Source organism: Leptonotus elevatus, chromosome 12, assembly GCF_054856555.1.
Source record: "Leptonotus elevatus isolate MCC_2025b chromosome 12, RoL_Lele_1.0, whole genome shotgun sequence".
Taxonomy (NCBI): domain Eukaryota; kingdom Metazoa; phylum Chordata; class Actinopteri; order Syngnathiformes; family Syngnathidae; genus Leptonotus; species Leptonotus elevatus.
In genome coordinates, this window is record NC_141250.1 from 13,553,141 (window position 1) to 13,578,649 (window position 25,509).

Below are 25,509 nucleotides of genomic sequence, written 5' to 3' on the forward strand. Positions count from 1 at the left end.
ATCATTTAAGTATCTCGAGGCCGGGTCGAGTGTCTTCCTTTTTTGAAAGTGAAGATGCGGACACTCTGTTATATTTAACCTTATATCTAACCCACGTTTAATAGTTCACATACTGTATGTCCTCACTACTGCTCAACCCCCCCCCCCCCCTCTTTGACCTAGTGATCAATGCATACTTACTACTTTCATCCATTTGCAGTGTTTGCCCCCATCACTTTTTTTTGCTGACCTAGAAAAACACAGGATTTGTGCAGAATACCACAATGCTGTCAACACAAACAGTTTGAAGCAATGCAGCAGATTGCCCTTCAGCATATGATTCAATATTTAGTCGGGCTTTAGCTTTAAATATTTATTCAGGAGGTAAACGCTATCTGCTTGGTTTGTTTCACTGTGAGGTGTGTGGCTCAATTCCCAGTAGTGTTATTAGCAGAAAACTCTTATCAGTCACCACCAGAGTAATGAGATGGCCTGTTTCAGATCACTACACTACACACAGGATGGGCCTAATAGGGCATGTCAACACTGCACACACGCACTGGCCCTGTCTGTCACCATGGTTCTAATTGTTCCAAACTTTTGGAAGCCGCTGTTAATTGACAGAGAACAGTCCTTGAAAGTGCCCCCACAATGATGCAGTTCAGAATTTCTGTAAAAATGTTCGCTTGGGTATGATAAATACTGTATCAGTGACAGATGAGCGGACATGAGCTGTGATTCGAACCCCAACCCTAAGAACTGTGAGGAAGCTGTGATATCCACTGTTTCTAAAGACATGCAGTTACTTAAACATTAGTCAACAGACGCAGTTGTTTGGGTGAATGACGTTTAATTGATTTTAAAGAAGGCTTAAGTGCTGCAAGTTTGATACTAGATCGTTAGAAACACTCCAGTGCCTTTTAGTTTGCTTATTCCACACCATCCAATTCTCATTCTATTTCTCATCGTCTGCTCTAGATGCATCAGAGCAGAGTTCAGGACGGGAAACGCCAGCGAGTAGCTCTTCGCGACAAGGGGTAGGGGATCCGGTGGAGGAGAAAACAAAAGCGGACAAGAAAAAGAAAGTGAAAACCAAGAAGAAGGATAAGAACAAAGGAAAAGGAAAAGAAAAGGAGAAGAAAAGAGCAGAGGAGTCTGAGGAGACTGAAAAGAAGTCAAAGAAAAAAGGCTTTGGCCTGCTGAGGTGAGTTTTTTTCACTCCTTTTTCCTAATATTTGCTAATGGATCGAGAGTGATAGTTTCTCACATATTTCACTGGGTTTAAAGTAACTGTAACCTGAAACTTAAAGAAACCGATTACGTCACTGCTAAGACACAATAGAGTAAATTAAATAAACACATAAAAAACCTTGAACTTGCTGTACTACTACAGAACCCTATAAACATTTTATTTGTTTTACCTTCAATGAGCTACTAAAATTTAGTTGTGCCACAAAACTGTTTTATGACATCAAGGTCGGTCACGGGAACAAGAGCTGATTTTTGTGAATCAACCTGAGCAAATCTGAGCAATTTATTTCCAACCGCCTTTGGAATGTGCAGTTAGAAGTGCAAACCTTTTAAAGCTACCACTTTGAAAAAGTAATTTTGATTTCATACAATGTCAAGCCAAGGGCAGCACATTGGGGTACTGGCTAGCACATCTGACTCGCAGGTCTGAAATTTGGATGTTTGAATCTCTTGTGTGGTGTTTCATGTTCTCACAGTACTTTGCCTTCTACCCACATAAAAAAAACATACATTTAGGTTAATTATAGACTCTAAATTACAGTATGTGAGACCTGAATGTTGTTTTTCTGTATGTGCCCTGTGATTGGCTGATGACCAGTCTTGGGTGTACCCAGTCCGAAGTAACCTGGGATAGGCTCTGGTCGCCCGTGACGCTAATGAGGATAAGCACTATAGAAAATGGATAATGTCAGCCAAATGGACTACAACCATATTAGGACATAACATGAGTGTGAATTAGATGCAAGCCTCACATGCATGTTGTTTTCCTCCAATGTTGCACATTCAGGCACCATAGTCAACACTGCATATCCTGCATCTGCCATGTCACAACATCAATTTAACATGGCCGAATCAGTGAATATCAGATAACGCAATATGGAATTCAGTATGTATAACCTCTTTTCCATTCAGTGCAAATAAACAAGCCCAGTATGTGATCACCCCATCCACTCGTATTGCACACGTCAACACACTTACCCCCGTGAAGCACTATCACGTGTTCGCAAGCACACAAAGAACACTCTAAGAGCGGTGCCCCAATTTCTTTAAGAGGTGCTTAAAATTATCTCTTGAAGCTATTTGCTGTGATTAACTCAAATACTATACGAATCTTTCAGTGTGAGAGGGGGAGAGTACAGTAGGTACATACAGGGTGTGAATGGGCCGACTGTTTCGATGAACAATGTGCACTTTCTGCTTTAATTAGAACCTGGAACCAGGTATTTTCTTTTTAACACATGAATGTTATTGAACTGGGATTTCACATGACCATTACATTGATACACATCTGTACAAAAGCATGTGCTTGTAATTTGATCTCTAAAACACTTTTGCTTAGAAACCTGTCTCTGTGAAGTTCAATGAATCAAAAAAAAACATAAAGCAAAATTGTAGCCCACTGGTTGTGCCTTACAGTTGTTATTTATATTGCAATATTTGGTAACTCAACAACACTAACTAAATAGTGCAAGTCAGGTGTCAAGCCTAGAAGATGGTACCAGTGGTGTCAAAGGGAAGAAATTCTGTAATTAAATGAAACATGGCATTTGAACAGGGGTGTGTTGACTTTTTGCATGCACCTTATGTAAATACAGTACATCTTAAGTGAGTGACTCACCACTGTGGCATTTTCTTTTAGCAGCTGTTCACAGCTCCATCTTCGCGCATGATACATTACATAAGACAGCAGTGCGTTATTCATATCTGAATGATGAATGAAAATCTTTTTCTTTTTTTTTTTTTCTTCTTCCAATGCTTCTGCTGCCAATGTTATGCTGTAGCTGTTGACTTTGAAATTGTGCTCATTTGCTGTTTTTGTGCCTGGTTGGTTGTATCTGATCTGATCCTCATCTAATGGATGCTAGCCGAACTTCACCAATTAAATTGTTTTATTATTATTTATTTTATAAATGATTTTATATCAAGAACGCAATTTTTTATTGCCTGTGTTTATACATATTTTTTTAGACCTTAATGTTACATTTCACTGTTCATTTCAATGGTAATTTTAATTTGAGCATCAACCTTCATTTTCTTTTCTTCTAACCTTTTTTTTTTTTTTTCAGTCCTGTAGCACGGTAATCTTTATATAATTCAAAATGTCCCTGGCTTTCTTTTCCCTCAAGCCTCAGCTCCCTATCTACATTTGATTGCATGTAATGGTTGGAGACTAAGAGGGCAAATTGGCGCTGCTTAGAGTTCCAGCTAGGCCGAGATCTGCTCCACTCACATTGGGGTAAATGTAAACCATAATGCTCTGAAGGTAGTGGTATAGTCACACGTACTCCTAATGTGTTTTTGGTGTGATTATATTAATCATGTTCAGTGATCACACTTTGCTTTTACCTGCAATTACCTTTTCATTTGTCCATGCATCATCTGGAAAAAAAAGAAGAAAAAAAGCGAGAACACTTTTTCTTTCTTGATGGACTTTGCAAAGTATCACAAAATAAAACCCACGTTACCTGAAAGCCTTCACTACAATTCCATTTTAATTCACATTAACTCATTAAAATGAAAGTGGACAGCTGGCTCTGTCAACTAGACTGCTACCATCTGCCAATCAGATATGCCAGTCACTTGTGTGTGTGCGTGAGATTGTGTACGAGTGCAACATTTTAGAAAAGGAGACATGCAAACTAAGAATGGTAAAAATACACTTGAAAAAATATGCAGGCCAGAGATCATGAATATTCACTTAGTGATTGGTCACAGTGTCAGATGGTCGTCATATCGTTGGCTCATGGTCGCCGTGAATCATTGGTGTGCGTATGCGGTGTGCGTACCCCGCTAATGTTCCGCAGCTGTGCGTGCAGTTCTGTCTTTCGCTCCTTCCTCACGCTCTTCTCTCGCCAGCTGGTCCAAATGTGACACCTCTGGTAGACTTAAAATGTTCCATCGGTGAGGATATTATCCTGTCTCAACAGCGGGCCCCATTAAGACTGGCTAGCTCCATTGTGGTTGAGGAGCGCTACATACAGTACAGCTTAGTGGTTTAGGTTTGGTGAGACTGGTCATAGAAAATATTCACCATCCTATTGCTTGCTCGTATGACATCCGATTGATCGAGAACACGATTTGAACGTGTTTTTAATGTTGTGCCAAATGCAAAATTAGGTAGGATAATCATTTGTCATTTTTGCTTAGTTAGGACATGTTTCGACTAATAAAATACATAGATACGCTTTTGCTGGCTTAAAATAAACCTTATTATAACCACAAGCAGTTAGGCAGTTATTACATTTCTGAAACGTGTAAGCTTTTGTTTTGTGTAGGAGCTGCCTCTCAATTTATTATGCAAAAACTACACTGTCTTCTGACCAGACTTGGCTTTTGTTTCATAATTAGAGAGAACATGCTCGAAATGGGTGGATGGACACCCTAGCTGCCAATCAAACAGTGTGACAGGAAGTCATTGGCGTGTCACTGACTGGTGTCATGCCTGCCAATCAGCTGAGTGTGTGCGTGCATGTGTGTATGTGTGCGTCTGTGTGTGTGTTTGCGAGCTGCATTCATTTGTTTGTCACGGTTGCACAATGTCAATCAGCGATTTCCTCAAGGACAGAAGAGCGGTGGAATAAAAGTAACATGAGGATTTAAAGTCAACAGATGTGTACTTATTTTCTACTTGTGTCTCCCTTCAATTAAGAAGTAGAAATGGTACCGATGGTATGGGTATTCCTCCGACTTTGTCGAATTATTTGGTGGATCACACTATGGCAGTGGTATGACATGTCATGTTGGGCTGCAGCAAAAACGTCACTCACCAGGCCAGGTCTCATCTTTTTAAAGACACACACATTCAAGATCACAGCTACTACAGTGTAAAAGGTTGAGCTGGTGACCCCAAGTGGAAAAATTAATACCTGCACCTCACATGTATATTTTGTATCAGTATTTTGGTTTAGTAATGCAACATTATTTGTATCCAATTAATTGATGGGATAATAAAGTTGTTAAACGCTGTAATGTCATGTACTGTATATAAAGCTAAAAGCAATCACTGCTTTACCTTCACGATTTTCTCTTCCAAACCTTATTAAATTGAGATGAATGAACCCGTTTTTTTGTTATGACTTAGTACATGTGTAATGTAGATTGAAGCATCACCACTGCTCCTCAAAATGGTTTGGTGTAAGGTCAAGATTACAACTTTGTCTATGATTAGGAACGGGTTTAATGCTGTTTATCAATACTGTGTGCTCACGTTTCTCGCCTTCAGTAAGCTGAGATCCCATGTCTGCTAGGTCAACAAAAATCCATCAAGGTTTTGCAAATTCCCAGTCTTACTGGTTAGTAATCCCCATCTATACTCCAAGGGAATTTTTGGATGGGGGGTGGTGGTGGTGGTGGTTGCTACATTTCCAGCAACCACTCCATCAGACACATATTAATGTATGCTCATGTAAACGAAGAACATTTTCCTGCCTGTGGCTAAGTAAGTCAACATAAAATAAAGTAGAAATTGGGACCAGGCGCTTTTTGCGGCTGTATGCTGTGATGACATTTACAGTAAATTCCTCAAGACATTTGGAATTATTACAGTTTTAACACACTGTAATGTGGTTCAATTATGGAAACACCTTGGAAGGAGCTGAGCGATGGACTAATTCTTTTCAGTACATTCGGTGCTTCTATCAATGCGAAATTGAAAACATGTATAATGCACATACTCGCACTTTATTGCTTATGAACAAATCAACCATGAAAATAAGTCAATAGCTCCCGCAGCAAATGCTTTTTTTCTCTGGTCACAAGTCATACCCAGCAAACGACTTTTTCCCCACAACCAACCTTCTCTTCCACAGATGGTAGCCTTAATAACATGTGTACGTAATTGAGATTAAATCATCCTCACATGCAAATGAGTGGTGGTAAAGAATGTAGTGCGAGGTCATGAATATTCACAAGTCATCCTTCTGTTGCCACTAATGACAGAGCAGGAGCTTTTGCCTTCATCCAACTGGCTGCCAGTCAGTCTTTGCTGGTGCTGTTTTGTCATATTCCCTGTGAACAATAGTCTGAGTGGTGTTAATGCATACAGTGCGTGTCACTGCAGTCACACGGTGGAAATGTGCCTTCCTTTTGAAGACAAATTCAGGTACTCATAAAAGGTTGCGGTTTAGTTTTGGCACTGATCGAAAGCTGCCTTTCGGCGTCATTGACTCTCCACACTTTGCTTTCTAGCCACATATTTATAAATAAATATATTGTCTCATTGAATTAATGAGATTTCTGTCAACGTCATTTCAGGATTTTTAACCAAGGTTTTTTTTTCGTCAAACTTGTATAAAATGCACCAAAATGTACAGATGCACTGCTGCGGCTTTCTACTCTTCTTATATCTAAACCATGAGTTCTTAACCAGAGTTCAATCTAATCACACTCGTTCGGTGAATCAGTCGCAGGGGTTCAACGGAGGTCACGACACACACTCAATTCAAATGATTGGTGATGATATGCCCTGCTTGGCCATCATTGGCCGGAGGTGATCACGCTACATTGCTTGGTCTATCTGTGCTCCAGAGAATTTAGCGCACTCAGTAGTCAACTTATGTCTGTTCTTTATTATTGTAATCCCATCATGCTAACTACGTTGAGCAAGAAAAAGAAAGTGGTCGAACAAATATGTGCAATATGAATTCAGATGTATAACGGAACGTACGGTGCATAACAGGGTTCAATTATGGGGCCTCTGCTGTTTTCATTGTATCTGCTGCCCTTGGGTTCCATCTTAAGAAAACAGCAGTGGCTGTTTTAATGTGTTCTAGAGTTGAATTGTGTCATGGGAGTTAGCGTCCTAACTGCATGATTTGCAATGGCAAGTTGAGCAATTATTTTCCAGCACAACTAGCTATCTAGCTAAATTTAAGGAACACTTCCTTAAGCTGCACAGAGATGGGGAATACAAGGACACAACGCTTTCTGAATTAAAGGTGAAGAGAGGTAGATTTGATGAAAAGGGCGACTCTCCCTGTTCATTTTGTTCACCAGTAAACCCTATACCTATTTTTTGGATTTGAAGAAAGAAAAAAACACATTTACTTTTCAATAAAAAGGGTTTGGTGAATACCCATAGCAAACTGGCGAGGTTCAGTACCTCCAACAAGGTTAAGAACCACTGGTGTAAACCACTGGTGTAAACTCTCACATGACTTAAATAAATGTATCCACATTTTAGTTCCTTCCTCCTTAATATTGTGTCCATTTCTGTGACCTGTTCAGATTTGGAAAGAAAAAAGAGGACAAGAAGGAGGCCAAAGCAGCTTTGCAGCGTCAGAAGTCAGACACTCTGAATGTCTTGGACTTTGATAGGATGAAAGAAGAGCGTGAGAGGTTAGAATGCTTTATTTTTTTCCTTTGTTTTCTTTTTAATGCAAGAAAAAAAGAGGGGTGGGGGGCTTCTGCTTTAAACGCTATAATTTGTCATTACTAATCTTGCATTGAATCAGAAAAGTCCTCGTTTTTACACAGTTGTCTGGCCCATAATCACAGTTTTTCAAACATGCTTAAATAAAATATGGACTGTTATGCCTACACTATTTTTTTCAGTTCTGTTCTTTATACTCTGCTGTTTCCAAATGTTTTAACTAAAGTTACCCCCCCATTTGTCAGAATGGAGGCAGGACATCCTGAACCGCTTGAGCACCGCTCCAAAGACCAACAAGTTGCAGGTGGCAGATCCATATATGAAAGCGTTGAGGACGATGACACAGATCCCAATTATGCCCGAATACAATCCTTTAAGGACCGTGATATGGCTTCACCACCACAGCCACTGCTTCGGTCCTCGCCACATAATACAGTCCAGCATAGTCATGTCAGGACACCTTCTTTCCAAGGCCCGTCAACCGTTTCTGGGCAAGTCAACCGGAGTTATGACCCAGGAGCCGTAGCTGAAGACCAGTTTGATAGGCTTTATGCAAAGGTCAACAAACCTAAGGGAGGTGGGACTCCCTCTGCTTCTGTGTCGGCAACTTCCAATGACAGGTAAGGACTCAAATGACTTTCTGTACTGCAAGCTGTAAAAAAAAAAAATTCAAGCTGTACTATTTTGGTCTTTAGCTTGACACCTTATCTTTGAGATGGTCTCTGACTGCACACTATTAAGACTGCACAGGCAGGTAAATTAAATAAGAGTTTAATTAAAATGACATGAAGGGTGCAGATATCAAAAGAAGCCATTACAATAAAAATATTAACTCATTCACTACCAGCCATTTTCAAGGCAGTTCCCAATATTGCCAGCCCAATTGTAATGATCTTTCAAGACCCACAGAATATTGTTCTTTGACAATATAAGCACATAATCTACTTTTCGGGGTTTGGTTGGTTTCACCCAAAACACCAGTCTCTCGCCAAAAATTGAAAAAATTAGCTTTGCATGAAAAGAAGCCTGTCAAACAGAACAGTGACTTTGATGCTACTTTTTTATGTGCTTTCGTGAACGTCTAAAAACAAAAACAAGACTGAGAAAGGGCTTTTGATGGCAAAATAAAAAAGTATTTACAGTTAGACCATGGCTTGCTTAGTGGCTTTTTTGTTTGTCATTCACTCCGCGAAGCACATATTCTACGAGGGCTGGGTTTACAAAATTGACTAATCGATATGAAATCAATTTTCCTTTCCATAGCGCAATATTGATTTATAAAACCAAACATTGATTATTTGAATGTCTTTTTCCCATAAATTCATGACAAAATAGAATTTTAGAGGCCTAAAAATGTTTTATCTTATTGTTTTCTTGAAATTAACTGTTCACAGAAATATAAAAGTATTTTCTTACAATTACAAAAGACAAGCCCAACAGCAGCATAACTAAGTATGTCCAGGAACAAGACGTAAAATGAACCTATTAGCGCTTTTACAATAAATGATCATAAGAAATGGTTATTTGATCACCTGGATGTTATTAGTGTTAAGTTAGGTTGAGTACTGTTGACAGTTCTTCGATTCTTTGTGCACCCTTATGCTGGAGGCTCTGCGGGGGTGGGCATTGTCATCTTGAAGGGTGAAGTTTGGTCCCAGACTGTGGAGATATAGTGTAGGACTGCCACTGGATGTACAATCTCATCTCCATATCTTTCTCCCTCTTTGCATTGAAATTGCTTTCAACGATGACAAGCCTCGTTTTTCAAGTCATGGAAATGTCATCCCACACCAGTAAACTCCAGTCAGGCACCTGTTTGTAAGCACCTGGGGGGTACCGGAAACTCAAAACAAGAATCTATACCAACAGCAGAATGTGCTTATGCTGTAGATATAAAAAGTCTACACACCCATGTTGAAATGCCAGGTTTTTGTGATACACTATTAAGAAAATACACCACTTTTTTTTAAACACCAACCTGTACAATTCAATTGAAAAAAAGATGAAATCTTTTCGAGAGGGGAAGTAAAAGGATAAGTATGCACGACCTCTTTTAACTGTCGTTGTGACTGTGTCAATAATTAACCAATCACATTCAATCTCGTGACAAATGGGAGTCAGTGTTGCGTTAACCTACCATTTGGAAGTATGGCCAAAAAGTTCAACCTTGGTTTCATTGGACCGTAACAAAAGGGGGATGTGAACATGTGGGAAATACAAGACACCAAGAGAATATAATCATTTGAAGTAAGCACTGTAACAGATAATGTACCGCTTTCAAGCTTTATATTGTCCCAGTGATTTTCAAGGTCAGTTATTTAAAACAAACTGCAGTAATATGTTGAATTGTTTACTTCTAACTGCTCCAAAATGTATTATTGCAAAGGGCAAAAGTTTAATGCAGGCTTATTTGGTAAACCTATTAAACTCAAAATTACAAATATAGTGTAGAAAAAAATAAACATTTGCAATTGCACTTGATTTGAGACTCCAGGAGGCAAAAGGGAAGCAAGAAGGGGGCTGGAGTGTGAGAAGGAATTCAACAAGCAATGTGTGTTGCTCTTGAGAAGGATTAGAATTGGAGGGTGCATTTTATTTTTAAACCCACATAGACATACGTTTCTGTCTTGTCCACATTCACAGTCAGGTGGAGCTATGTCAATTTTCTGAAGTAACTGCAAAGTCGTGATTTAGTGCTCCCTACAGTCTTGAGTGGCTGCCCCTCCTACCTCCACCACCAAAGCATCCCAAGTGCACTCAGGTTACCATAACAACAACAACAACCTCTGGCCCTTAACCAATTAGAATGCAATCACTCTGGAGAGAAGGGAGTGGCGTGAGCTTGGGAGATGCCGTTATTATTGCACATGAGCAAGACCGATCAATAGCAAATTATTGTCAAGAGCTATAAGCCACAATAAAAATGAAATAAAAACTATCTAGAGCTCGAGCAATGTGTCAGTTTGGCCTCTCACCATCTAACACTGCCAACTTGTAGCTTGACCTTCATTAATTATTGATGATTGATTGAATAACTATTGATTGAATAAATGTTCCACTTCTTACATAGTCTTAGTCTTATATTTTCCACACCTATTTGAAATCTGATTTATGACTTATATATATATTTTTATTTATTTATTTTTTTTGGGTGGGGTGAAGCGGGGGTAACTGACATATCAAGGAACATTTTCTACAAATTCTGTTGGATACTGTGATTTGTTTCCAATTGAAAATTGTAGAGCCTGAACTCGGGGCCATCATCAGCACTCGTGATTCTCATTCACGTCAACGACCAAATCCCGAATAAACTGAAATTGCTTACTTATTCTACTTTTCCTGAAAAACGCTTCATAGTCCAACATATGAAAAATCGAAATTGATCCGGGTTACGTGGCATACGACGCTTCCGCGCATGTGCAATCCCAACGTAAAGGGAGACGGGAGATCCCATTCAAACGTTCCTCTCTGACAATATGCATTACACATTATGACTCGAATGAGAAAATTACTAATCGGCGTTCGTCTACAACGGCCAATCCGCTACTTAGTTCAAGTCACCACCGATTTGTGCACAGCTCTAGAAAATACCATAGTAAGAAATTAGGAACTTTTGATCATCATAATCCACTGGGATGCATTGGCTTTATTGCGTATTGGAATGCATGAGACAAGACAGATAATTTTTTTGTTGAAAAATATGAGCAGTAAGGAGGTTCAAGGACCATGGTGAGTATGAGCAAGAAGAGGGATTTGAAGTGTCTTGAAAGTAAAAGGAGGCCAAATGGAAGGTCAAGTAGGATTATGAATAGAGAGAAGGGAAGTTAAAAGAAAAGAAAACAGGGAGAGGGTGAAACTGAACATATTGAAGGAGAAGAAAGACATAGAACGTGTGTTTGCCACTAAAGGAACAAATTAGCGAGAGGAAGTGCTGGAGAAAAGGGGGCTTTAGTTCTAAAAGCATGATAAAGCCGCAGAATATAGACAGTGGATAAGGGTTAGAGAATAAGACTGAAAAGATTGTACAGTGACTGAGAAAGATTTTCAGGAAATGGAAGGGACTATGCGTGTTTAGAGCTTTGAAATGAATAAAAAGAAGATTCCCGGGGCAACATTTGTGGGTTTAAAGGAGACAGGAATGGACCCGGATAAATGAACAGTTGCAACTAGCGCGGGACACCGTTGGGAAGAGAAATGACGTGTATGTATTGGGATTATTCCGCAGATGCGGATATTGGGGTCATTGAGTGTTGAGGGCTAAAAGGGCCTCGTTGAGATGTGAAAGTAGAGAAAAATAGGGGATGAACTAAATTGAGATGCTGGGTGCAGAGAATGTACAGAGGAATAAAAGAGAGGAATGAGAAGAGGTGGGGGGAGCGAGCGATGGGGAGTTGTTGTAAAACGGGCCTGCATGTGTGTTTTCCTGAACTCAAAGTGAATGATTCAGCCTGGCTAATAAGGAACGCTCTCAAGAGGCACTCGCCTGCCATCCTTTCCCTCCCCCTGCGCTCCTTCCTTCAATGAAGCCTTTCTAGGCCTCTCTTCACCCTGTTGCACTCGCTTCCTCTCATTTATGGCTTCCCCCTCTTATTTGCACAAGTAGTCCACAATGAAAAAAATATTTGATGCAAAGGACATCTGCCTGCATTCGAACGTAGGGTTTTACATTGTAAAAGCGCACACAGGCAGGGACTTTGTACGTGGGCTTGCAGAAGGACACGCCATTCATTTAAAAGGGGCACAGATGCGCTCATGGGCAAACACATAAATATACATTTAAGCTTTTAACGTTATTTTCTGTTCAGTAGTCTTTTTTTTTTTTTACCAAGACATTTCTGATAATGACTTGATCAACATCACTAGTGAAGACTGCTTACTATTTTTGCAATAAGTTCTTCCAAAAAAAAAAAAAATACCAAAAAAAAAAGTAGAAAACATGATGATCAGCAACTCATGAGTTAACCCTTTGATCCTCTGAGCTGAGCACTCGTGAGGTATGCTGTGAGGTCGTATTTGATGTCATGCGTGACATGGGTTTTAACTCTAAAGGTCTGTGCAAAATTAGAGGCATCATCATGGACTGTCATTTGACTTTTTAGAGCTCCTGCCGTACATTTAGGAAATGATGAGTTGGTATAGCCAGCAATAAATAAAGCCAAATTGGCTTGGAAGGAAGAAGACACATTGTCCTGTTGCAGAAAGGTCAACTCTAGAAATTTATTTTGTACTGATGACTTCCTTTTTAGTAGCGTTATTGCTCTCAGAGCACAGCACGGGCTGTAGTCTTTAGTCTTGTCCCAAATTGTATTTAAATGTTTTAGAAATTTAGAGTGGCAAAATAATTTTTTGGAGTACTTAGGCATCAGCCGTTATCTTATAACCGTGAGCGAAAACAATGCAATATCACAGTATAGCAGTTAAAGCTCCAAAATGTATTAAATGTAGGTCCCTTAGTATATGAAAAAGAAAAATGTACTAAATTAAATAAAAAAGTAGTACAACGGTCGTACTTATTTCAAATGAGGAGCTACTTCTCACGTCTTTTTAGCTTGTAAAGTAATGTCAGCGCAAACAAGCTAATGTTAGCCATGATAGCTAATTTGCGGCCTCGCTAGCTAAACAATAGTACAGTATATTTTTCACTAATTGTAAGCACGTTAACTCTCATAGATGTTTGTTAATGTTCATTTTAAGACGTTGTTGTAGTAATATATTAACGTTACCGTGAAGTTGTCGACATGTGAGGGATAGCGCGTTCGTAAATGTGATACCATATTGAAAGTATTTCCTCTTTTCGCAGCCACTCTTTGCCATGGTACCTGAAAATTTGCTGAAAGGGCCAACTTTTAGCGGTTATTATTTAAATGGTGACTTTTTTTAAATGCCTACTACTTTTAAAAAGACCCTGATACAAAAATATATACAGTACATTGGTATTGAGCAAATTAGCCTCCTGACAATTCAAAGGGTTAAACGCACAATATGCTTATGAGCCTTTTATGCCAGCCACTCTACCACCTGCAGCACCTCATGCACATGCAACAGACATGTCTACATAATTTTCTGGCGTATAATTTTCAATCTGTTGAATAAGACACCCAGACCGCCGTGAAGACAGGATGCCGGCCTTTTCTACCACGGAGCGTAGCACGCGCAGGCATTACGACAGCCAGTCCGATTGATGTCATGGCAGTCGACAGAAGCGTAATTACTCTCCGTGCTTATATGGTGCTGCAAAAGGAGCGGTGTCATATCCTCTCAGCTGCATTTTAAAAACACGTGTCGCTTCCTGTTAGCCTGAAGAGCCAAGTGAGCCTTGGCACAACCTGCGAGAGTCTAAGTACCAAGCTCATAACACAATCACACTGTACGAGTGTGTCTTTGTCTCTTCCGCACTTTTCTTTTCTCTGATGCCTTTCCTTTCTGACCCACCTGCCATCGTTGGTCATCTTTTGTTGTCAAACTTCATTAGTGAAGATGTCAGCTAATTAGTGCAAAACACAAGCTAGGAAGATTAGGGAGACAAAAATGATGAAGGCCGAGATGAGGGAGGGTGATGAGGCGGAGCCAGGGCAGAGGCGATGGAGATAAGCAGATGATGGAAAGATTAAGGAGGGTGGGAGGGATGTAGATATGGATTGTATACAAATTCTAGATTATACAAATTACTCATTTGCATTTTTACTATTTACCACATGGTTTAGTTAGTGCACTTACGTATGTTGTGTGTGTTCACCATCTACCAGAAATCAGTTTGAGGGAGCAGTTGAGTGACAAAGCGAGACATGATCCAGGGAGCGGCAGATAACACATTGATCGCTCTTCGTTGTTCTCGTCTAGTTCATCCTTTTACGACACAGAGCTTAATGATCTTCTACTACTAGACATCTGGGACAACACACAGACTACAACTCCCTCTTGTAAAAGCTGTGTTCGCTCAGAAATGGACAATTGGCAAAAAAAAAAGAAGATGCACCAATGTAGTGTATATATACGATACATTTTACTGTATATTACCACTAGGAATTAATTAATGACTAAATGGAAGTATCTTTATCATAACCAATATTTCCCAGTAGCACGACATCTGATGTGATATTCATACTAAACATGCAATCACTAAGAGATCATTTTATTATTTGAAGTTATTTAATTTAATTTAGTTTTTTACCTACTGTTTATATTTTTGGTTGGGTCCACCAGACATGAGATTTTGAATAAATAAGGATGTCTGATGTGTTTAAATCTTTGAATGATTTGGGATTTGGCAGATCTCTTGACCCAAAATTATTCAGTCTATCAATATTTATGATTTGCAATTGATCTAAACGATTGCTATCCTCACCACATCCACACTCATTTCATCTTAAACAGATTTTGAATGTGCATCATTAGAGGGAGTCGTATTATTTATCATCAACCGTGTAAATATTTATAGGTCTTGATGACATATTTCTTATTTAAGATTATTCTGTAGATCTATCATTCTTATAGCATTACTAATGGAACAGATTATTTAAATATTCATACCAACGTTATTAACAACGTGCCAAATTTTTGTGATTCATTTTAAACATTTATAGAATTATTATTTGTGTGACCTAGCAAATAATTTATCTCTTTCTGCAAGTGAGAAGGAAAAATGTCACAAGGCTGCAGCCTTAGTTATTGTGTTAAGAATGCTCAGCCAACCTTAAAACATAAAAATAACTAGTTTATAAAATGTTATTTAAATATACATTTATTTTTATGTGTTGGGTAATATAAGAACGAGAGCCAACTGGCTGTGCAGTCACATTGACCATTCATGTTGCTTGTTATTGACCACGAAAGTGTTGAGGGGTTTGTCCTTCCTTCAGTCTCTCTTGGTCAGTAGTTATGGAAATGTTTTCTGTGTTGCAGTTATTCATGCCAATTGTAGTGCATCTGTGAGACCTTGGGAACTCGCTTTAACGTAGTCAACAATTCATACTGAGCATTTCCAATAGCATTCTTCTCGACAGATCTGTGTCCATAAGCTACTTTGAAATCACATCTCTCTGGCCACTCAGTTCATTCAAATTGTATCTTTCAAATCCCACTCACTTTCTGTTGCCACTGGTGTTCCTCAAGGTTCTATTCTAGGGACACTGTTACTAATTACTGTTTACACAATCTGCCTATAAACATGTCTAGAAATATGCAGCTAGAACACCATCTGTGAATTATATGACTCCTGATCTTTAGCATCTTTATTGACTACTGTTTTCTATCCTTGAAAGATTTTACGCCTGATTTTAAACACCATTTATAATTTTCCTCTTGCTCTCTTGGGTGTTCCTTTTTCCATGCACCTCACTGTTCCTTCCGTCTGTCCACGCATGTGTTCATTGTCATTATGTTTTGTTAACATTTTCAATGTTTGAATGGTGACCTTGAATGATTAGAAAGACGCCCTTAAATAACATGTATTGTTGTTATTATTGTAAGACTTTCCTGTGTGTTTGCAGCAATATGGACCGCATCCAGCAGCTAAGAAAAGAATACCAGCAGGCAAAAAGGGAGGGAATGGTTCCCCCGTATGAAGAACTGGACCCTCGACGTCTAGGGCATGAAAAGGACAGGGTAAGGGTCTCTTGTCATCTATAAAAATGATTATTGCGTTATAGCCTTTATCGGAGATGTTTGTGCATTGAGACTGCAATCCTGATGCTTTGCAATTATAAGTAAGCAGTAAGTAATAATGTACAATTACACAATGAATAAATCATACACTATACAGGATTGTGCCATAAAATAACCTCACAGATAAGGTTTTGCTTGATTGTCATCCAGCTGCTCTTGCTCAAATCACAAGATCACTGTTGCATCCTCACAGCTCCACCTCTGTAGTTGACTAAAACGAGTCTGTGGAATAACAGTACATTATCAAAGTGCTAATGAGAAATCACCTCCCACACTGCTGTCAGGTGTCATCCAGCAATGACTTATTTCGATTGCCAAATGTAAATAGTTCTGGCTTAAAGACACCCACAGTCTTTCTTTCAACAGGGTCATTATTTCACCATATCGCTTCATCATTTCCATTCAAATTTGATTTGGGTTATCTTGCATTTCAAACAATATACAGTGGAGTATCGCCACAGACGGCAAGCCACTCATACTCACATTATATCTTGAATGCATGTGTGTTGAGTGATTGTCCTGTAAAACTCTCAGTTATTGAGATGAATACTTGGCAAAATATATTATTCAATGATCATTACTAGAATGGAAGTCCACATATTCATAGACATAAATCAAATCAGTCTTGGCAAATACATATATTTAATTTCGCAATAACTCATTTACCTGTTATCAAAGAAAGCTTCCCTTTTTTTTTTGACTAAAATTATGAAAATCTAGTGTTTAAGAACTAGCTGTACAGATAGCTAACAGCTTCAAAAACAAAAAAACCCAGGAAGCCTCCTGCTGTTTTGTCAATTTACTGGATGAAACTGTAAAACTGTAATATACAAAACATAAGGGGATATTACAATCATGTTATTTAAAGTTTATAATAATATAGATTTGCATTATTTACTAACATTAGCTGCAAACCCTACAAAAACGGGATCGTTTTTAGCCTTTAGCATAATGCTAGTTTAAATGGGCACTACCATCGAAATGCTACACTAACTAGCGCCTAGTAATTTATGTCACATTAATTTAAACATTCAATTCAATAACCAAGTGCAAGACAACACTCCTGAAAATAATATACTTACAGACAGATATTTCTGGAGCCAAATTTCCACTCTAGGCTTCAACACTCTGGATTAGCCGTGTAGCCATGCAGGAGCATTGCTTGGAATACGATGTGCTACGGTAGCACTCGAGGGTCAAAAAACCGAACAAAGGCGCAAACACCACTTTCTCCACCTGAGGGCAGTACATCTCCCCTTCCGCCATGTTGTTAATCCATTATTCAGTTTGAGGCCATGACCATATTCACAACTTGTGGATAAGATAATAACATACAAGGTTACATTTTACGATGTAGGTACTCGCACTTAGATCATTTAAATGTCACATCTGCCGGTAATTCGCACTGCTAAGCCTGCCTTACTTTAATTTAGTTTGCAAAGTAATTTGGTTTGGTTATAGCGAGGGCAACCTCCTTCCTCATGGAATCAATAGCCACACTTGACTCCAGATTAGAAAATCTTGTTATTGTTTATAAATCAGGTAGGGAGACCAATTAAACTGCCTCCGATGCTGACATTCATTTGCGCCTTTGAGAGATTACACATTTATTTCCATGAATTAGTCGTCATTTGTATAATGCCATTGAAATTACAAAAAAAGAAAAAATCTTTGGTCACATTCCATATGAAGGACAACGTTTAGTTTCTTTCTTTCTTTCTTTTCTTTTATATCTGACAAAAGTGCACAATTGGTACTTTTGGTGCAGCTGCAGTCTAAATAGGTTCTCACTGCCATCACAGCAGCAGCTGGGGGCTAAGTGCTTTTTTGGTGCTTTGAGTGTGAGGTGCCTCTTCGCCCTTCTTTCAACAGTTTTAAGACATGTACTCATACTTGCAGTTAGTAGAGTTGTCTTTTGTCTCAATCAGTTGAAGTTGAAAGTAGTGTGTGGACTCTTAAGTGATTTAACAGACAAATAAAATAAAATCTAAAATTTTTATGTTAGTTTGAAAACCATTATGTCAGTCTGCGCACCGGCGTTGAGGCCTTTCGACTGGATCATCAGTCAAAAACATGTTGTTTTTTAGCATATTTCATTTTCACGTATAGAAGATTGTTAATAATGCAGCTTAAAACATTTAAACATAAGTGAGTTAAACATTAGTTTATCTCAGAAGCTGAGAGCATTGTTGACATCTTCATGGATTCGACCTGTATTACACATGTTCGTATTGATGACGAATGGCTGCTATTGAAATATGATTTTTGGGACACGACACAATGGAAGAACCATATGTACTTTTGTCACCCGGGTACTATTGTAAAACGACCTTGTATCATATCCTGTTGATTAAGACATAATTCCCAGTACGAAATGTCGACTGTCTTGCTTGTTCGTGTGTGCTTCCAGATTTGATACAGATTTCCGTTTGGAATGTGTGTGTGTGTGTGTTTCTGGGATTGTTTCTCTTCCCGTTCAAGGTTTCAGTCGTCTGAACGGTATCCAGTGTTCCTCCTCATCACTTCACTATTGTGTGATTCAAAAACAAATGGGGAAAATCCCAACCCACAATTCCCATAACATGCTTAGTTTGAAGAGTAAAATCCTAATATTCTCATTTCCTCTGTCACTTTAAAGACCCTATAAAGGGATTTTCAAGATTTGTTCCTAAATACATCAATAATGTTTAAATATAAGTGCTGAAAAGCACTGTCAAGCTCGGTTGTAAGTATTCATTCAATTCACTGGTACTTTCAGTGCTTCTACAATTGTAAGCTTTATAGATGTGCCACAAACCTCCAAATAATACATATTTGATCAGACCTTTTATGGCCATTTGGAGGCAGACAAAGCCTCTCTCCCCTTCCTCCCTACCCTCGGTTCTATACAAGTGCTTTAAGCTCACAACCCTTTTCTTTGCTACCTCCAATCTGTCCATGTGATCTCTGTCCTATCTTTGGCAGTTGTTAGATGTACATAGAAGGAAGCCCTATACCTTTCATGGGTATAGACTATAGTAAACCTTGTGGCTGAGTGTAGCTCGTTGTTACAGACAGGGTTAAGAGATTTGTTTGTGCACTATTTTGTGCCACTGTGGCTGAATAATAAATTGCTCTTTACAGTTTGAAGGGAATTAAAGTGGCCTTTGAATAAGATTTTCCAGATTTGTTCATGAAGTAGTCGATGGCTTTATGCATGGTTTCATATCTGTTATGTAGTCAGTCACTCAGACTGGAGGAAAATAGAGCACAGTAAAATGTAGCACATTTTGATGTGACCTCAAAAGTGAAGATTTTATGTTATTAATGTGTTAATATTATATTCTCTAGTTTGAAGACAAAAAGTCCTATTTTCCCATTTGCCAGAGGATATTCATTGCTTACATTTTGTTTGTTTCTACTAGAGACATGCTCTACCCTCACTGACTGAATAAGGAAAGTCATGAGCCCAGTTGATTGAGTTTGCTTTGGAATATAACCAGTAATAGATGCTATTAATGATTACAGTCATTTCTAGACTATTAAGGCGCACCTGACTATAAGCCACGTTAGCTAAATTTGGGGAATACTCGAGTTTGTTACACATATAAGCCACACTCGACTGTAAGCCGCAGGTGTTTTATTGTTACCGTTAAGGGTTCCCGCTACTTTCTTTTCCATAATGAGGGCGCAAATTGTCTCACTTTTGTTCTGTCTTTCCTACTGTATTTGGGCTCACTTGGTTTGTTTTGCTCTGCCTGACGCTCTTGCGCTTCCTTTATAGTGCGCCCCCTTGTGTTCTGATGGATAAGCCGCGCCTTTGTATTGGCCGCAGGGTCGAGTGCAAGTGAAAAAAGTAGCGACTTATAGTCCAGAAATGACTAGTCTGGTATACTAAGAGTATCAGTGTCTTAAATTAAATCAGACACATGCACAGATTGGGAGCTAGTAAGGGGACCACAACAACCGGGTGTTCAGAATAAATGTAGATTACTTAAACACCGGATGAGTATTAGCACTCTGAATTACCTGCAGTCAGATAGCAGAAGCAGGTACCCCAGCCCTAAAAATAATGCTTTTAGACAAGATGAGCAGGGAAATGAGAGAGAGTTTGTCACTCAGGACATCACTTGAGGTTTGTAGTTTTCTTAGGATGACACTGGGTTGTTGGTACTAGAGATTGAAAAGTCTACTCAAGAAGAATTTGTCTTGTCTTTATGTCTAGTTTTTTTTTCTTCTCGATCACATAATCACTATTGTTTGTCTGCCATGTGTGAGGTTGATCAGGACGATAAGCTAAACTTGAAACCTAAAGACTAATAGACAGACCTGTGTTTGTTTTCCTTTGGTTGTTTTTTTTCTGTGTAACCCTAATAGATTAATATCAGCTATTTTATTAAATTTTCCAATCTCCTTAGATGTGCAAAGGTGAGTGCTAAAATGTTGGTTGATGAGTATGGCGAAACTTTGGATGCAGTGGCAAAGACATGACAAAGTAGCAGCTATAAACAACTACGATCTCCACACAATTTAAACATCTCTCTCCGCCTAACGGGGCGAAGATGAGAAGATAGACGTGCGATTGAAGAGTTTTCATGTGTAATGAAGTAAGATGGTGTGGATTGATGGTCTGGTCTAGATATACTGTACGTGTAATACTTTACAAGTGAAGCAAGATGTAGTGAGAATCAACTTAAATAAGTGCCTTGTCTTGAATTATGTTACATGAATAGGTACATTATACCACATGAATTCACTACAACTTTCTTTCAATACGGGCACAGGCACCAAAAGCTTACTAACATCTGCTTATGGTTTCCTCTGATCATAAAATAATTTTCTCCAGGGGATTAGGACCTAACTCTTGTTTTAAATCCATACCTTAGAAGGACAAGACGAGTGTTGAAAGAGTACAAATAAGCTCAATCTAATGGAAGCGAATGGCATCTGGTTCTTGCTAATGTCCCAGAACAGCTACTAGCTATTAGAGAGGGAGTGTCAAGAGATCAAAAATGCTTATTGAGAGTGGAAAGGCAAATGCAGTCATCATATCAATATTCCACCATGGATATCTATCTTATTCCCCGACTTATTACTTTATATTTTATTGCCTCCTTAATTGTTTTAGTGTATTACTAAAAACTGTGATCCGGCACTCACTGCTTCCATGAAATAGTATGTCCGTGTGTGTGTGTGTGTATTCTAGCTGAGCCTAGCTACAGGTCATGGGGTTATAATCCCCAAGTCAGACAAGATGGGATCAGTGCCGACCCAATGGACCCAGACACATTCACATGTCTGTGGGACTAACATAGACACATGCACGCCCACGCCTACTGTTGAGATATACATCCTCTCCCTGTCCCAGTCAATAATAGAGATGCACTTGTGTTTGGACATTAATTGTTCATCTGTCTTCCCCTACATCTCTTCATGTGTCCCCATAGACTGAGCGCCATGAAGCCAAACCCTTTTGTACACGCACGCACGCACGCACGCACGCACGCACGCACGCACGCACGCACGCACGCACGCGCGCGCACGCACACACACACACACACACACACACACACACACACACACACACACACACACACACACAACTGCGTCATGAGGTAATCTACAGCAAGGCTCCATAGTTATGACTGACTGAAGCAATTAGCGGATGACTCATTGTTAGAGATCTGGAGCCATTAACACTTAAATCATTCACACCAACTGTCTCGTAATACAGAGTGTTAATGCGTATGTGTGCGCGATTGAAGCCGCAGCAGTGGTTTCCAGAAGGGGATATATATATAAAAAAAAAAAAGTTAGTCAAAGCCAAATGCAGCTTCTATATAATTTGGCTAGAGAACAGTAAAAGTTGCAAAATTGGCTGGTTGATGGAAATCCCCTTAGACTCACACACATTAACCAAGAGGACAAAAATGCAAGAATGACATCAATCTGAGTTATTGAAAGCACACATCTGCCATCTACGCAGCGGAGTTGCCAAAACAGGTGGCTCATTCCATAGGCATCTGCAAAAGTAGTTTAACTAGGCTCAAGTTTTGCTTTAATAGGATGCGACATCGCCCTTCCCTGTTAATTAAAGTGGCTAATGAAAGTTTACGTCCCTTTTTAAAATACCACATTTTTGGAATGCAACTAAAAATCATGACAGCAAAAGATGCCAAAACTTTTTCCACGTCAGCATGAAAAATGTACATAGTTTAAATTGAATTAACTGAAATCCTTCCAGTGCTAGGAAAAAGGAGCAAAATGGGTTTAGTTGTTTTGCATATTAAGTTTAGAAAATATTTAATTTCATTTTACATTGACTTTAAATTCAATCTTAATGCATCACATATGGACTAATATTTTTGCAAATTTGGGATCACAAGACTTCATTCATATGAAAAACCAGGATAAATTGTATAAAGCATGCAGGAGATAATTTGGAAAATGGTCCTTTTGATTGATGAAACAATCTTGAACTTTTTGGGTGATAAATATGTTTGGCGCAGAAACTTTATACATCACCAAATGTCCACCATACCTCTATGTAATGCCGACCTGCATGACCTTGGCGCTCTTCTGATGCCGCTGAGGCTTTAAAGGGAAACAAATGAGTTTCAAATGACAGCCATTTTTGGCAAAGCTTCAGATGTGATGGAAATCTGAAGATGATTACGAAAGCCATACTTCAGCGAGATGACAATCCAAAGCATACAACCAAATTAACTCCAAGCTGCTTCACTTAAAGAGGGTGAAAGGTTTAGACTGACCTGGTCAGGGGTCAGACATGAAATCAATTAAAAATATTTGGGGTGACCTAAGGAGTGCTCTGCACTGTTGACATCAGTCACAATCTTACAGATCTGGAACGCTTGTGAGAAGTGGTCATATATTGACGTTACCTTCCGATAAACTCACACTAAGTGATTATCTTAAGGTGATGCACGTCATAGTGCAACCACAGAATCAACTTAAAACTACTTTTTAGTTCCTTTATCTGATCATGTTCTGAAATTGTGAGGTTTTTGCCTGAGCCAAGTAACACCCCTGCACAAAGTTTCACGAGAACTGGTTAAGGTGGTTTAGGGTTATTTAACTAACAATCACACACACAACAATCAATGACCACATGATTCATGTTGGGAGGTGAGAAGTATTAAATATTTATTATCACAATGACTGTCAAATTTAAGTTAATCTGGTCTCAAACTGAACTAAAACTGTTTGATAGAATCAAGGGTCATGCCATTCTCATTTGATATATCGATACCACATTAACGAAATTGTATCAAGAAAATGATCTGGCAAGGAATATATGGAGCATAACGGATAGAATTAGGGAAGTCAGGGGTTAGAGTTGGAAAGACCGTCTGAAAAGAAGAGTTGGATTGTGTTATTACAGAGGAATGTTAATATGATTATGGGTGGACTCTGACCATGCTGTCTGGCCACTGGTGCCTCACTGGTCTGGCTGCCGAGCCTTCACAGAATGAAAGGTTGAAAACATACAGAGGACATATCCGAACAACCAGTAGTTTTATATCGCACACTAAAATGTATGTCAGCAGACATACGCACATTTCTTCCAGCTGGGCACAATGAGTCAACATGTCATGAGTTATCACTTTTAAACATGTGTGACTCCCCCTAATTAGGTTTCATAAAGTTTGGGTCAAAGCTGCTCTGTGGTTGGGTTGACCCATGACTACTTGACTGATTGTCGGGCCTTGATCCCAGCTTCAGCAGACACAATTCATCATTCCCTAACATCATAAACTGAAGAAACATTCTTTCCAGGATTGAATTATTTATAATGTAGCCTGCTGTCTTTGATAATCAGGACTCAAATTTGGTGCACATAGCACAATTTCTTCTTCTGAAATGTACAAGTCCCTGTAAAGAAAATACAAAGTACATGTCTTCTGAATTTGACACATCATGCAAGAGTCTTGTTGATGTCATGAAATATATGGTGGCTGGAATATATCTCGCTACATGACTTGCGCACGCTCATGGCCAGCAACGAGGCACTCTGAACTGGTCAAGCCGATGCAAAGTCCCATTCCACATGCGATTTTCACTCATGATTTTCTATGGCGAATAAAAAGTGAGCTTTCAGACTTTGCGAAAGATTCAAATGTGCAAATATAAGCGCTGTCCTAATACTGTATAAGCATGATGAGTTATGGTGTTGTGGAGAATGTTATCACAACTTGGCACACAACACTTTGGACCAGAAAAATAGTCAACTGCCACGTGTGTGATATCAACATTAATCTGTGTGTGCATTTTTGCAGATCTTTTTTTGGGTGAGGACTGAGATCAAAAGAGGTTTTGCATATTCTGTTTCCAGAGTACCTCTCTGCTTAATGCCATCTAAACACGAGTACTTTAGTCACTCGTCTAGGCTTTTCCATGTAAGATCAGCTTGTTCCAGTCCCAACAAACAGGGTTTCCACCAGTACATCACAAGCCAGGTTGGCCAGTTAGGCTTTTACTGACAGTGGGCACTTACTGCCAGACTCATAAAACATTTCATTTTAAGATGCTGATTCCCCAAAATGTATTTGTCATTCAACTTTACACACTTTTTTTCTTAATTAAATGTATGTTTGGTGAACGAGTCACTAAGGGTATTATTTACGAGCAGAGATTTCTTAGTCTCAACTAATATATCTGCTTATCCGCAGAGACGTATTCATTATTAGAAGTGTCGTTTGTTAATGGCCAAATGGTCATGAAAATAACTGTGTACATATTTCAAGAGGTAGAGAAAAGGAAGATGTTAGCTGGCTTTTTGTTGAGAAATTATTAATACAGTACACATTGTGACAGAACTATTATGTTTCTACATCGGGTACAAATTCCCGAGTAACATTCAGGCCCTCCTGTAATTAATCTAACATCTACTGTTAAGTGTTGCATAAAAGTAATACATTATTAATGTATGAAAAATTGGATGCAGAAAACTCATTTCTTGCTTATTACAGACATCAGGAGTCTCATGTCAACTTTCAATTTGAACATTTGTTTTCCCACCACGAACTCAATGAGGATGTCACAATAATGTCAGAGAATTAAAGCCAAGTCCCTCTCACCTTCTCTTTCACACTCATGCCCGGCCCTCCCCTTCCCCTCTCCCTCACTTTTATTCGGCGTCTGCCCATCTGTGGGTTCAGACCAACTGAAATCTCACAGGGATTTTCATTGGCTGAGCTCCACGCTAAGAGGGGAGCTAATTGGCCAGCTGGGGCCCAGCCGGTGGC

The 25,509-nt window shown here is 39.1% G+C and overlaps 1 protein-coding gene across 5 annotated transcripts in view; it reads left to right on the forward strand.

Moving 5' to 3' along the window:
• The window catches only part of LOC147164656 (partitioning defective 3 homolog B-like), a 129,572-nt gene that overhangs the window by 72,549 nt on the left and 31,514 nt on the right, over window positions 1-25,509 (forward strand). For all 5 annotated transcript variants that reach the window (XM_086091198.1, XM_086091201.1, XM_086091199.1 and 2 more), the window contains 4 exons: window positions 958-1,183; window positions 7,456-7,566; window positions 7,846-8,220; window positions 16,090-16,204. In XM_086091198.1, coding sequence (XP_085947324.1) covers window positions 958-1,183; window positions 7,456-7,566; window positions 7,846-8,220; window positions 16,090-16,204 — 827 coding nt within the window. The remainder of the gene's footprint in view (window positions 1-957; window positions 1,184-7,455; window positions 7,567-7,845; window positions 8,221-16,089; window positions 16,205-25,509) is intronic.